The sequence below is a fragment of the Neodiprion virginianus genome, chromosome 4 (assembly GCF_021901495.1).
Source record: "Neodiprion virginianus isolate iyNeoVirg1 chromosome 4, iyNeoVirg1.1, whole genome shotgun sequence".
NCBI classification, from domain to species: domain Eukaryota; kingdom Metazoa; phylum Arthropoda; class Insecta; order Hymenoptera; family Diprionidae; genus Neodiprion; species Neodiprion virginianus.
The window spans coordinates 25,982,389-25,998,514 of NC_060880.1; the positions used below are offsets into that span (position 1 = coordinate 25,982,389).

Consider the following 16,126-nt stretch of genomic DNA (forward strand, 5'->3'; position numbering starts at 1 on the left):
TCTCTCCCTCCCCCAAGTCATGCAGAATGCATTTGTCCCTAAAATCACAGCATTGTAATCAAAACTATCGTAATTAGATTGTGCTTGATTTGAAAAGAGGAATCGCGGTCTCGGAGCGTCTGTGAACGGAAAGGCGAGGGGAAAACAGGACAAAGACGTCGGAGCCGTCGGCACCAGTGCTTTTAAAAGCCGTATTGCATGGCCCGACGCATTTCTACATCGATCCGGTGGTGCGCTTCAACGAAAATGTGCTTTCTTATTCGACTCACCGCACGTTGTCATTGAATAAGCGTCTATAATTTCTCCAGATATCTGCCCGAAGTCCTTCTCGCATCTTTAATTGAATTTCCTGTCGGATTAATATCGTGTGACAGTTTTGCAGAAGCAGAAAATCGATTTCTCTTTGTCGTCGCAGCGTTGGTGTGTAATAAAAAAACGTGAATTACTTCTAAGCTTATAATTAGGTCGCGACATCATTGCCGTTCGACGCGCATCGCTAGAAGGTTTTTTTAATCAACTTGATCGAAGCTGTGGCTGGAATATCGCTTGAACCCGGCTGCAGGCGGTGCAGCGCATTCACCATATGTAACTATTTTTTGTGTTTACCTAATCCCGTTCAAGGAAGATGTTAAGTTAGAGTATAAATATGTCTGCACAAGACTTAAGCCGAGGTTCAATGCGCTCAGGGAACGGCAACAGAAGTTGAGAAGTTCCATAATAACTTCTCTATAATAATTACGAGGTTGAAGTTAGCAGCGTTATCGTTGCGAAACATTGGGGAAAAATCATTTTCTTCTTACTATTAATGTGACTTTTTAAGGAACGAAGATTTCAAAATAAGATATGCCTACGTTTTGCTGTATTACTGTTTAACAAATATCAACCAATTGCAAAATCACGGAATAACGGTTTTTTCCTCAGCTTAAATCGTTACAATATCATTACTAACTTCAATATGATGATAACATACGCGAAAGAGATGTAGTAAAGGTGACTTATTTCATAAAAATAATTTTGGTCCGTCAAATTTTGGATCGGAATAAAATGAAAGTTCAAAATATTTTTGTAAATCAAGGATGAATGAGTCACAATAACGCGTTAACGCGAGAAAATTAAGAGAAAAATAGATGAACAATCAGCAAGCTTCAGGGAATGAGTCCTAAAAAGAAAAATAATCCTATAAAATTTCGCGCTCCGCAACGAGAATCAGAGGACAAAGAACAACCTGTGCCTTGTTTAAGCTCGCTGAAAGCACTGCAACGATGCTACGTAAGGCATCGATTGTTGCCATGGGCCATGGGAAAAAGAGGGTTAGGTTTCAGGGTGCATTTGCAGGCCGGTCATTGTATCAGCGACGTTGGCCGAACTGCGACGACGATGGCGCGGGTTTATTCCATTTGGTCGGCGGAAATTTCCACCGTCGCCCCGAGATATCTGGAGGCAGTTCTCTTTAATCGCGGCCAGAATTATTCAACTGTTTCGCAACAGCTCTCACCTGGCTCTCGATACGCGGCAAAGATTTTGAAGGGTTTGCGGAGAGAAGTGTGAGAGACACGGGGGATTGGAATAATCCGATTCCGTCCTTGGTGAAATTAATTCTATAAATTTCTATGAAAGTTTCTACGAATTTTTAAGGACGTTTCTACGCAAAGGTACTCTAGGAACTTGTTGTTAGATTTCGTAACTTTATGTGAGAAGGTATTAAAAGTGTAAGAGTTTATAAGGAAATCGAGAGTCGAAGTCGAAATTTTCTAGTACAAAGACTTTCGGTGTTTGAACACAAATTTCAGCGGTCAACAATCTGGACGTAATTTCAGTTTGCACAAGTTGATGAAAAACAATTTGATCCTTCACCCGGATGTTAACAATAAGCGTCCAAGTTTGTCAGAGACGTTAATTAAGCGAACAATGTCTATACGTAATTATCTATAAAATTTTTCGCTCAAAGTTACGTTTTATCGATAAAGATGTTTCATTCAAGATTTAGAACGGACAAGCTTGCGGATAATGAAAAGACAGTACACGAGATGTGATTGTGGAATGAAGAAAATATTACGGGAAGTCAGGTTCAAATGTAAATAGAGATAAGAATTCTCAAGTGTCGACGCGTACATAGAAAATAGCGGAAAGTTCTTCTCGGCATTTACAGGTTTTTATGATTTACCACCAATCTAGAAATTGAAGTCTAGACGTCGCGCTGTTGAGTTTTTTCAATATCTTAAGGCGATCTAGCTGTACCTGCTCGTGTTTAACCAACTGAATACCCTGATGCAAGATACGATTTTAAAACTGTTGAAGTGAAATAGCGCTTGCTATTGGAATCGATCAAAATTTGAAGAAACTTGTTCGCCCTGTCGTTAAGGTAGTGAGATAAAAAAGCGAAATTGTGCAGATTCTAATCAATATTACGTATATATTGCAAGCGCCGTTCCACAATATCCAAATTGTTGAATGGTGAATGGAAATTCTTATTTACCTCACTATATTCAATATTAATCTAAAAACCTGCACAGTCATGGTAATTTCCTCAAGCATTGTATAGCTCTTGAGCTCCACTTCAAGCCGAAGCTTCGACTAAAAGCTGTCTTGCTTCACATATGGCACATGTTTTAAATAAACCACAGCTGATGGCGAGTACATGGAACCATAGCCTATTTAAAACCGTACCATACACTGGTAAAATTGTCTGTAAACATGCACTGCGGAGTCGGTTATACTAATTTTCTCTTAATTTCTATTCAACCAACCATCGAAACCATTAAAATAGTCTGATTTTCGAGGCTTTAATGGCGTGGGAAAGCTTATCCACAACGAATAGTACGCGCCAATGAGTAAACCGAGTTGGTCTCGCCACATCTTCTCAGTGGATATACCAACGCGTTTACAGTCTATTAAATTGTGAGCTCTTTCGATTCACCGAGCACGTGAATTGAGACGTGCCGCGTTTTTTACTCATCCTACAACTTACGTCCAGACACTTTGCGTGACAAATGACGCGTAAAAGACACTAAAGCTCGCCGAAGAAGACGCTAGATACCTGCATGACTTGGCATCGTTCGTCTGTGTCAACGGCATGATGTTTACTCATAACTACGACACGAGTTTGCTCAAACTGACAGTTCCCACCACGATACAGTTCGTCAGGTAGTTTTCCGCGTCGTAATTTGGAGTAAAGCAGAAAGGAACGAGACGCGACGAAATACTTACGGTATTCGAAGCTGGAGGATACCAAAAGTTACTCGAATATTGGTGAAAACAGATGTTACCAAACGTCGTTATCTACCGCCTTCTCGTATTTCACCATTCGTATGATTTAGAAGGATACGAGAACCACGATCGCGTCCTTTTTTCTCTCCGCTCTTGGAACAGATCTGTTCGTGTGCGGTAAAAAATAAAAAAACAAAAAATGTAGAATTTTTTACCCAAATACTGGGGATACTTGAGCCTTGTCAGTTATGCATTATATAACGCATGCGTTGCAAGTGCATTTAACGAAACCTTCGTGCCTCTTCACAATAGCATAACAACAATAAAGCGTTAGCTATAACTTTGACATAATGAAATTAAATTTACTTTGGACAAACACGACGTGACGTGAATATAAGAATGAACCATATACTGATGGTGGGGGACCGTTTAGTTATTTTTTTCTTCTACTCTACACAACTTATCCATTATAGGTCTACAAAGAAAACTTTCGACAACTTGATAACTTCAGGCTATCCATATTATATGTTATATTATATATTATATTATATATTGCATTGTCATTCCCGAATTTGACGCGTCATACGGAGGAAATATTATACTGCATGCGATCCTTCCGCATAAAACGGATATTCGTTCTTATCGCTTCTTTACCGATAAAAATACACAATTTTTCGAGTAGGGTAGTAATGAGGTTTCTGTTGTCAACATTTTTTAGTTGCTCACCATGTTTTAACGTGCTTTATATTTAAAAATTTATCTATAGAGTAATTTGCGTTAGAAAGCTTTTCACGCGTGTCCAACGAAACGATCACAGTCTGCTTGACCAGCCGTGACACGAAGAGGGGTGAAAAGGGTATAATTGGATACTTGATAAAAGGTCACGGTCAAGTTTCGTGCTGACCATCACGGTCCGTATATGCATATACCTACCGGTATATACGATACATCTCGGTGTAATATGAAATGTGCAAAAGCGAGTAATTCGTGTAATAAGCGAACAGACGGGTATGTATACATTATACATGCAAACGAGTCGCATCACATGCAACGTGCTTGAGCTCTGTTATAGTGGTGTAATTGAATAAAATTGGTTATACTCTTTGATTCGGTTTAACAAAACCAATCTATCTTTAGACACACTCAACCAATTTTCTTCGTAATGCAAAATAAGTCGAAATTTGTGCAGCAATATCACTTTTTACATTCGATATTTTGATAATAACATGAAGTTTTTTTTTCTCAACGGAAATGGTAAAACGTAATTGAATTATAAAAAAACAAAACCTACAATCATCCCACACAAAATTCTTTTCTTTCTTTAAATCACGACTTTGTCTGCGTAAATATTAGGCGCGGTCAAAGAAATTTTCCGTGTCCCTTGAATAAGTTTACCGTTTATCCAAGCTTATATTTAATCAAATGTAATGAAAGGATGATTGAAAAAATTCAACCTTGGAGACGATGAACGCTTTCGGGTAAGAATGTATATATATGTATATATATATAATGACTTCCAAATATTATTTTACCACGATTAATCTTCAAGATAATGATGATAATTAATTGCACGGAAAATCGCAGCGCAATGGAATATTATTTCGCAGAACGTTTTTTTGTTTTTTTTGTAGATCAGCTGTTATTCTATCATATCATGCAAGAATTACAACGATAATTATCGATGTTGCAGATAATTCGTACGTTTAAGTATTACATATTTTATACCGAGAGTGAAACACTACAGGTCATTAATAAAGAGTAACGTTGTTATTGGTTGTAGATAGTAATCGTCGAATGTATAACGACCTCCGTTTCGCAATCGACTTGCGATCTCTCAAGTTTGTTGAATATATTATACATGTACTATTATAAAATAGGTGCAAAATTATGCGTAGTCTTGTGAAATGCCCAAAAGTGAAAACACGCGAGAAGACAAGTCGTAACGTCTAATGATAAGCAATTTTTAGTTCCATGTTCTTACTAAGCACGGTCCTTGTCATGTCCCACGTGGGCGATTGCGCAATCTCTGCTGCAGGACCTGCAGTTGCCTCTGGCTACTAGGAAAAGCAGCCTTATACTTCTCAATGGTGCTGCAGGATTAAGGTCGAGGCCACATGTCATCCCGGTTCCGTCTCTTCCGTTATACAGAGTAAATGTCCTTATTTTTAACGTTAATATTTGCATAAAAAATGGCAGGTGCCATTTATTTAGGGAAATAAACACAGGGTAATAATTCAAACTGACAATTTATACTCAAGCTGTACGATTTTAAAAATGTCGTTCGAGAATGTTGATAATTCTATAAATTGTAATACGGTATAATATAAGGTGTGCAGCAGCACACTGAGAAAAATATTTGTTGCATGGTCTATAATTGTGATTCTTTGATTCAACAATGAATTAAATCACCCGCCAATTTTCACTTGTATTTGACCTAAACAAATTGCTCGTTACTTATACGAAGTGGTTTGAAATTACATCATAAATACCACTGCATGAAATAATTTTGTGCAAACAAAAATCACTGATCGATCGGAAGAAATGCGATACGTTTTCGCATTGAATAAATCTTTTTATTTATTTTTATCTACTTGCAGTAGAATCAAAAAATCAAGGTAAATGAATCTTTTCCTCAGTGCACAAATTACGCTGTCAAATTAATCAAACGTCACGATACAAAAAGCCACAAGTCATCGCGAAGAAAAGTCATATCAATTCATCCGAGAACAACGGAAAAATCATGAAACGGAAGATAAAGTAAGAAACATAACAAAAAGAGCTAAAAAATTTATACACAAAAAAAAAAAAATCAAAGAGTTTAACCGCAATAATTTGTATCGTACACACGTAGCGTGAGATTAGAAACGGTTGAGAAAAAACAAATTGGATCAAAAAAGATGAGTCGAAAATGTAATTAATTAACATCGTCGCCGCGGCAGCCATGAAATGAGCGATGGTCAATTGCACCGATTTCACCGCACCCCGACATTTTATTTGCATATACTATACATAATATGTTGTATTATATGTAGGGTAAACGATGAGCAAGTAAACGACGCCCCGGGATCAGCAACGGTGCGGCGATGGTGTAAATTATCGGATCGAAATGAATTTTTTTTTTGCTAGTTTTTCTCTCTCTCTCTCTCTCTCTCTCTCTCTCTCTCTCGTGGCTCTTACTTTCATTTATTCTTATTGTCAGTCATCTCCCATCCAACCATCAGCCAAAGAGAGACACACACGCGAGTCAGAGGCCTCAGGGGTTGCTCCTCGAGTCGATACGTCGGCCACGGAGAGCCGCCCGCGTTGCCTCCGGCCGACCACTACCAGCTATTGCTACTAGGACGTCGCCTCCTCCACCTGCCGCATGGCGGCGCTGGCGTCCTGCGCAAGCTTTGAAGGAAAACAAAGGAAAAGCGGTGTATAAGTATTACCGCGGCATACTTTGCTGCATCACCTTTGTGCAGACCTCCGATTATTGGGAATGAGGCTGATGTTAGTAACGTACGTTACTGTAACGGAACATCGGCGGCAAAAAATTATTGCTGCGGGGTTTTAGAATGACTTTTCGAAAAGATGGCTTTTCAAAATTACAGTATGTTTTGTTTGTCATGGGTTTACTAAATTTCGGATAATCCCAGAGGGGCTAAGTAAAGATTGTTCTAAGCATCCATTTTTACAGTTACTTTGTCAAAGGATAACACCAAACGCTTACCATCATCTGAATTTTGATATTATGAAACAGCTCATTTCATTCGCAAATCAGCTCTTCATAAACCATTTTATTCGTGTGATAATAATATCGGTTCAATAATAAGGCATACTTCAAGTCATCGTTTATAATTTGTAACAACGTAATGCAATGCCTCTTTAAAATTGGTTTTTCCAATTTCACCAGCTGACTGTGAGTAACTGACAAAAATCAGTGTTCATGTGCAATGTTTTATGACGATGGGGGTTGAGAATAGTGCTTCACGTTTTCACCAGTGCGATATTTTAGCCCGTTTAAAATTATTCATTCATTTTTAATGCAGGCAACCAGCCGACGACCACGTGCCTAAACAATAAAGATTATACTTATCGCGGTTAAATTTTATCATGTAGCGGTACAAAAGCAGGATGAATTTGTTGTTAGCTCGATTATTTACTGCTTAGTTGGAAGAAATTGATAAACGTAATCTGCTTTGTATACATCCGTTTCACCAAATTCCTGAGGCTATCGAGTGAAATACATGTGAAGGCATGTTATAAATTTTGTAGGGATAAACTTTCCTCGAAAAATAGTCTGCGAGATTTCATAAGTTTACAAGCCTGTTAGAACACACGTGTCAGATTGGGAGAAGAGCTGCATTCAACGGAAAATTTTCGCCATGCCTATTGAATGATAATTTTATGCGCATTACCGGTTTCTAATTGAGTCACATGAGACTATACAAACAGCGATTTATACGGAGACAGTTACACAAGAACGTACAATAAAAACATCAGGAGTAGTCATATAATGGGAAATAGATGGGATTTTTTCGAATTCTGCATAAAGCATGGAATATCAGATGACGCACAGGGATCTGATACGGAAAAAAATAAATAACAGAAGAGGAAAACAGATATATGATAGCGAAGTTAATTCGCTAATTTGCATGCGTAAGAAGTTTCAAAAGCTGAAGTTTGGGTGGATGGGTAAACAGATTAAATTTCGGCTTACTTTCTTATATCGTCATATCCGGTTGTTCACTCATATGCATATGCAAAGCTATCAGAAACCCGACTCGATTAATTTTACGACGCAACTGTATACACGCGAATAGATTTCTAAATATTTTTTATTGTTGCAGAAATACAGATGTTGCTAAAAAATTATGTACAAAAATATCACTATAATGAACTAAAATGCAGTTCCCTATACTTGACAGAATAGATATAACAATGTAAGAATTAATCGATATCCAACTACTCCAAAAGAAGAACACGTTTAATTATAATTATCAATGTCATATGCGATAAATCAAAATTTTTTTTCTCACCGCACGAAACAAAGTTCTCGTAGTCAATGGTACATTTTTTTTTTTTTTGTTTTTATTTGTCAAGACATGTAGCTTCATACGTACTCACAGATTATTCAGCCTGTTTTTCTGAATTTTATTCATTTTTTTTCTAGCAATTCAGCAAAATAGTTGCAAGATCAGGATTCGTAATTGTTATTACGTGTCAAGTCTTTCTGACCTTCCTTTTCCCAATTTCAGTCGTATAATACTGCTCAAGTTCCGTTGTTTATTTGCATAATAATATTTTAGTGCTCAGACTTTTCGACTAGACGACTAAACTATATAATTCGACGAATGTTTCAATGTCAGACAATTCATAGGTAAGAAAAAAATTCTGGTAAATATTCCCGAGTAATTTAAAAGAAATTTAAAATCAATGATAAAAATTCAAAAAATTTACAGCTCGCTCGGGGTCGGATGCCTAGTGTAACTGGTTTTTCTGCTCGTGCGCTCGCTTACTTGCTGTCAGTGTTTTACCAGATGACATAGTTGTAGGGGAGACTGGCGCACGATGGACTCCCCAAAAAATTCTGGTATTTGCTTCACAGTATACGGAATGAACACTGTCTTTGTGCATGTGACGCAAACCCAATCTGCCCGTAACATTTTTCTTATAGAATGTTACAAATCACGTTTGCACATGCATGTAAGTATAACGTATTGTGATTTTGTGACAATAAATTTCGTCAAAAAATACCACAGAACAATCAGCTAAGTGCTAACAGATTTGAAACACGAAAGACAGCAATTTTAGCTCTAATTGAACGACGTTATTATCATCTATTCCTATTGATACTATACCAACTACTCACCAATTGCAATTTTTGATCCTGGTCGTTCGGTTTTTTTTTCGGATTCGAAATGTTATCGGAAGCATGCATATTGGTTTGATAGTACAAAACATCACGTTTTTAATAATCAAACTTGTAAACTTGAAAATTAGTCCAGAAAGTCAAAAGACACCACGTCAAGGACCTGGACAGCCAGGACTACGGAGCGCTTGTCCTGGAAGTCGAGTTGCACCAGGAAGCGTACCCGAGCGCAGGATCCAGGAGGTAGAGAACCCGGTACTCGAAATCTGCTGAGCGCGATTCTCATCCGTCCGCTTTATTGCGCGGTTGTTTCCAGACTGAGCAATTCGGCTAGCTGATTTTGGTCGTTACGATTACTATAGATCGATGACGTGAAGAGAAAAAAAATTTTTGGTGATGTCACTTTATGAACAGCCGAACACGCGAACATCCAAACTTTGGTTTCGAACTTTAATACTATGTATGATGTATGATTACAAAGCTTTGAGAATGTAGTTTATGCACCTTTGTAGAGACGAAGCTTTTTCGACTGCAACAGAATGACTCAGGTGTTCGTAAAATTTCAGGAATAATTAATTTCCAAACTAATTCCTATGTCCCATATCATTGAAGCTATTCAATAAAGAGTATTTACTCGTTCTTTGCGACTTTAACCTTTTTCCCACCAAACCGCAAAACCTCCTGAATTCTGTTGATGGGGTCTTTAGCACATGACACAGAATCAATCGATAGTCTTATCTGTCGCTTTAGCCGTATCAGCAGCTTATCCGGATACGGGTATATAGCATAAGTACATATACCTATATCTTTGAGGGCAGATTCGATGAGCAAACGCGTACAATGCCAAGCATAAAGGACGAAAAAAACACGTCCCGTTCAAGCCGATATCTCCAATTTTTCAAGCAGCTCTATAAAATGATTTTCACGCGCAATATTTTTGCGACGTGTTATACATGCATTGGCATGTACGTACATACACGTAATGTTGTACATACTACTTATGTATGATACAGGTACGTGTGCAGTCTAATTGTGGCACGATACGAAGGGCATTAGTTCATGGAAAGTTACTGCCGCATCAGATCACGCTTGAAAACTGCATACTAATGAAAGCGTGCATAATCCGCGTGAAACAGCAATTATTTTTTCCCTGTCATTCTTGCTAGCATGCTAGCTAGCTACAACGTAGCTTCGACGTATAACCAGGCAATTTTCGGTCTCCGAGGCAACGCGTTAATCCAAATTAGGGATTATGCATCTCGTAGATACGCTGATCGACTATTAAATATCGATTAACTCGATCGTCCATGCTTGGATTATAAGTAAGCTCCTGGCGCTTGTACCGGTTCCATTTTTTATATTTATTTCTTGCTTTACAAGAAAAAATTTACCGTTTATAAACGATAACAGTCAGGTTATGGATTTGCGAAAATATTTCATAAATTTGTATGCGAAAATTTAACGCTTTTTTTAACAGTATTTCCTGGTAAGTGCAATTATAATTCCATTGGTCATTACCGGGAATTATAAGAACGCCGAGAGCGAAATAACAGGAAAAGCGTACGAATTTGCACGTGTTCGTTGAACAATTAATCTGTTATCTAGACAAGGGCGAAACAATTAACCGCTGTGAAATTGAACACTTCGTTCCGATAAGAATCATTGTCCAACACATTAAAAGCACTTGAATTTATTAATCAATGTTACGAATCAGTAGATCAGAGACAAGATCCTACATATTCAATAATTACACCAGATTATCGGATTACGTAGCCAATCATAATTGTCATACTTTTTACTTTGACTTAACAATTAATACATACCGCGTTTGTACAATGGAAATGAACGTAAATACCGGACTATTTGTCAAATGTTCCGAGTATAATTGTACAACAACGTATCAGAGGTATGCTTTTGCAATTGTATACAAATTCATAGTGCAATTACAATTCACTTATCCCTAACAAGGACCGATTCGTCACTGTACCAAATGTAACGCAAAAAAAAGCTCCCACGTATAAAATTTCGGTATTTGAATAAACAAAATTACAAGTATGTGTAATCAAAATATGGCACGTCGTCGAATCTCCGCACTCGAGCTATTGTTTCCCGCTCTATGATAATAAAAAGTGCAGTTGGCACCTTGCAGCGAGTCAAGTGTGCAATGCTTGGAATTGAGGTCGAAACTCCTCGTAGAAAAGCACACGCCCTCTTCCGGGGCACGCACACACTTTTGAATTGCTTGAACTGTACGGACGTATAAAGCAAGGGTGTACAGATTATTATATACACACATGCAGGAATTCCCGGCGTCCAGGGGATCCGTTCGTATAATAGACCGTAACCTAGTTTTGCATTATTAGAAAAATTCTTGCAAGCTAGGTCTACCTAAAACCGCGCAAGCATTTTTCCAGCATTCTTATAAACCTATCGCACGTGTTGCGACTGCCTCTCGGTAAAATCTTTGCGATATTTCGAATTCGTAAATACTTTGGTCAGATTGTTGCAGACTTTACAGCTTCTTTTCTTTTTTTTTTTTTTCTAGAAGAAATATTCCGAGCAAATCTTGTTCGTTTGATAAATCATGAAGAAAAGAGTGAAAAACAAAAAAAAAAAAACAGACGCACGATTTGATTAAACGACTTATTTGTTGTTATTTCACCGACAGAATGAACAGGTGTTCAACAGTTAACAAAATGCAAGAACTCATCAGAATTTATCAGGTGTACTTTCCATTCATCCGACACTTTTCTACATCCTAAAAATACATGTAAAATGTAAAGAGTTTATATTATATACGTATAACATAGGGTTCGGAGCAGTATTAATTGGGCCCTTTGTTACGACCGAGCAGCTGCGTAGGGATATTTATACTGAATTGCAGTAGTAAAAAAGATGTTCAAATCAGTTTACGGCCCGTTGCTTTGAAAGAAATTAGTCAGATTGCACAAACAATCGGTATATTGCTTATCTGCTGGCGTCTCGCGGTGAGTTTTACAGAAAACTCGGCAGGGTTCTTTGTTGTAAAAATATCTACGTGCAGACAGCGAAGTGATGAAAACTTCTTTCGCTCAGGAAAATAGTAAAAAGAGGCATCGAAATAAAAGCACGTAGATATAGGTATGCATATTGCATATACGTTGTAACGCTGATTATTTTCATGTAAGTACGTATAAACAAATGACTAACCTTTGCCATTCGCGCGAATCGCAGTCCCGTTCGCCTTCGGACGACGATTCTCATCGGTCGGAGATTTCACGGGAATCAGGTGATAGTCTCCTTTCTTTGGAACATCCTCGTCGCCGATTTTAATGCCGATACCGCTGGTCGGTGCAGTTTCCTTTTTAGCCCCCCTCATCTTCGCAACAATACTGCGGCGGCAATGACGAGGTCCGTTTTCTTTGTGTTCCTCGATATTTTCACACACAATGTACAACGGACGGGTTGTTATCACAATGCACGTGTAGTTGAACACGCGCTCGTCGCACAAACACTCGAGCGTTAATATTGAATAACTATTATTAATTTTGTCGTTTTTGTTGCTTATGCTTTCGTTGTTATTACTTTATTTAATATTATTATTACCGTAGCCCGTAAACACGTCACGCGACGCTGCTGATCTACAAGCTAGTCCGGTTATTACATGCACACTCGTTACACAAAACTAGTTTCATACCTACAAAGCGATGCGCGTATAACTTACGCATGTATATACATATAAATAAATTGAATTTAAGCGCGGGGTCAACGTTCATGAAATGCCGTGTCGAGGGCAGTGCCCTCCTCTGCAGTCTCACCGTCGGGGGGGTTCATAGGGTGCTCCTCTTTCCGCACAGAGATGACAACTTTCGCGGTCCACCGCTGCTCGCACCTGCGACAGCTTGAATTGCACATAGACCCCGTTATTTTAATCCAATTTATTATTACTCAGCTTATTGATATTTTTCTCGGCAAATTTACGTCAACGATTGTTAGACGAGAAAGAAAATTAAGCGGCAATCGTTCGCGGCACAATCGTTCCCAGATTCAAATAATCGCAATCGAAAAACAATTATTACACCCTGTATACACCGCAAGGGTGTTGACAACCCGTCCAAGAACGCGACCTGTCCGAGACGAGTACAACGTACGAGTTCAGCGTACGAGAGCACGTGCGACAGTGTTCAGCTCCGCTCGATGCGAGCCCTGATCAGCTGTTCAACCTCCCCCCCCTCTCCATCCCCCTCCAACCTCCCCCCCCCCCCTTCCCGTTGGATCAGGCCCCCGTGAAGCCGACACACGCAGCGTATTAGCGACTCGCTGTGCGACGACGCCGCGAGTAATCAGCGCGACGCACGTTGCGCAAAGATCGACGTCGTTTGTTCGATCACTCTTTGTTCGACGCGACGACGTCATCGGGTAAAAATTCGAATCATATTCGATAATGAAGATGATTGGGATGATAGGTAAGAGCTCCTCTGTCAAACGGACAACTGGATTCGAGTTTGATGTCTGGAGTTGTTGTATTCAATTGTCGTTTTTCTGTGTTCCTTGGAATGATTTGGAGCGTTGAACGGATTTCTTAACGTTAATTTGTTATTTTACTGTTACGAGTCGATATTTGATTTTATGGATTTTTCTGAACGATCCGAGTGATTGGAAAAGAGAGAGAGAGACTTTTGTGGAATGTGGATGGCACTTTTGACAGGGTCCCAAAATCTTTGTACAATGCTTTCTAGGGTTTTTTGTGATTTTTTCAGATCTTCGTAAGTAGCCCGAAAATTCGATGTGCCAAACACAAACTGACGGGAATAAGATACTTTGTAAAATATTCATTATTACAGTGTAATATTGAATTTGTCAATGGTTATGGGCATATGTACAGGATAAAATTTCCATCGCTTTATTCGCTGAAGCGTATTTACTTACAGTAAACGATTACGTTCACGCGCTGCAGATATAGAATGAATTGCGTTGTGCGTTTTACAGTATAACTTTCTGAGAAATATTTGTGCTGCCGAGGAAAAATCTAATTGCAAACCGTAAACAAGATCTGTTAGTTGATAGCTTGAGGTTTAAGCTTTTGTCATCACGTCTGTTTTGCCAGCGGCGACGACGTTCAGCAACCGCTAATCATGCGCATGGAAGTTTTCGAAACGATGTTTTTACTCGGTTTCAAGCATGGATGACTTATAACAGGTACAAGAATTTTCCGGGATTTTCTTCATGCCGAAAATCAATCACCTGCTCGACTAGTAAACGGAGTTAAATGCTGACCAGGCGAATCAAGGAAAAAGCCAGAGGTCATCCATACGTCTCAGTCATTCGTCAATCTGCGGAGAGTTACAATCGAAATAAAGAATTTCATCAAACGGTCAACTATTAAGTGAGATTTAAAGAAAAGCATCACGTTCCTCTCTCAATGAGCTTGAAAAATATTATATAACTACATGTGACAAAAACCTGGGACAGCTTAAGTCGGTTATGCGAAGCCAGAAAACCTGCAGTGAACACGATTTGCGGAAGTGATAACCACTGGTACATGTTAGTCAACGACACGTGTATTTTTGATGATTACAGACAAGGCAATGGTAGAAGGAAGAATCTCACATCAATGTAGATAACCACATAGCTACCAACCGCAATCTGCTTCCTTTTCCATCCGCAGCTGACGAACGCATGGAACGATGAACAATGGATCGTGGAATATTTATACGTGCAGTTTGTTCCCTACTGATCGACCATGTGAACTTTTAGGATCATTCAATAACTGTACCATTACTTGCTATTACGTGTGTCGGTAGATCGTATAATGAAGCTCGCAAACTACTTGCACGATTGTAATGTGCAAAGTAGAAAGATTACGAAAGTCTCAATAAAAAGAACCTTGTAATCTTTACGGCGTCACCGTTGGGAACGCTCATCCTCTGAATGATTGTTCGCAACTGTTGGTCCTTGTGACAGGATCGATGACGGGCGAATTGATAAGCTCTGCTGTCACTTCTTCCTGATCGTAGGCCCAAATGTATTCAGTGTAAACAATTTTATCAATCGTCGTACTGTACCTTGACTACTATATCAATCTGTACTATCGCTGTATGAAATAAATACTTCATCAATACAAATGTTAATTCAGTCTTTACTGGTACCAACTAGAATACATATGAATAAACCATCAGAACTAAACACGTGATGTCAACAGAGAGCGACATTTAACTCTGATTTATCAAACAAAATTGAGTTTGATAGAGTTATGGATATATGACACGTTCTGAACAAGACATATTGAATACAAGCTCAGAAATTAATATGGGGCAAGATCGGAACGATAATTAGTCTAAGATTTGGCCGGAGAAACGAATGACCGGACTCCAAACACAACTTGATTTCGGACAGTCAATGTTTCCATGTGCAATGACCATCGGCAGTTGCAGCCAGGCTGATGTTATCATTTAAATTAGCTCACTTTTATTTGCATCGAATTGCGTAAGGACTGTGCTGATTATACCGTTGTAATAAACGAGCTTTTACCACATTTGCAATATTGTGTAACGGAGCCTAGATTTGTGTCTTGTGTACTGTTGGTCAATTTTTGAATATGTAATTAATGTCAATATCGATCCAGGTTATCACCGGTTCATACAGCTTTTCAGAAAGTACCATATTCAACTGGAAAACAAATGTAATTATGACTGGGTTAATGTTGCCTTCGTATATGTGGATCCAAAATACCTGAGACTGTTTCGGAAGCTAACGTTCCCTTAATAAATATGATTTCAATGTATCGTGCTTGCTCGTTGTAAAATTGTGGTCTTTCAACGTTACATACGACAATGAATGACAAGAAATGAACGTAATTTCCCGAGCATAAAGCGCGATGCCTGCGGGTATGAGAAGAGGTTTCAGACGCTTTATGAGAGGCAATGTAATGATACTGCGTCCGTTCTTTAATCACTCGAAGCGCTTTTGCGCCCGAGCATCACGCACTACGTTTTCAATGACCCTCGTAATTGATAGAAAGGCAAAACAAGTTAGAGCGATGTTACCAAACAAAATTAGTATCAAGTTGCGTAAGCGTTTGGAGCA

At 38.7% G+C, this 16,126-nt stretch overlaps 1 protein-coding gene across 2 annotated transcripts in view; it reads right to left on the reverse strand.

The window, feature by feature from the left end:
* Positions 1 to 13,229, reverse strand: part of LOC124303177 (monocarboxylate transporter 13) — a 28,538-nt gene extending 15,309 nt beyond the window's left edge. The window contains exons 1-3 of one of the 2 annotated variants that reach the window (XM_046760069.1): positions 12,251 to 12,385; positions 6,385 to 6,597; positions 5,189 to 5,341 (exon numbers count right to left, since the gene is read on the reverse strand). In XM_046760069.1, the coding sequence (XP_046616025.1) occupies positions 5,189 to 5,207 (19 nt within the window). In that variant the 5' untranslated portion in view covers positions 5,208 to 5,341; positions 6,385 to 6,597; positions 12,251 to 12,385. Of the gene's footprint in view, positions 1 to 5,188; positions 5,342 to 6,384; positions 6,598 to 12,250 lie in introns of both variants that reach the window. The other variant, XM_046760068.1, reaches the window with a different exon arrangement.
* Positions 13,230 to 16,126: the final 2,897 nt, after the last annotated feature.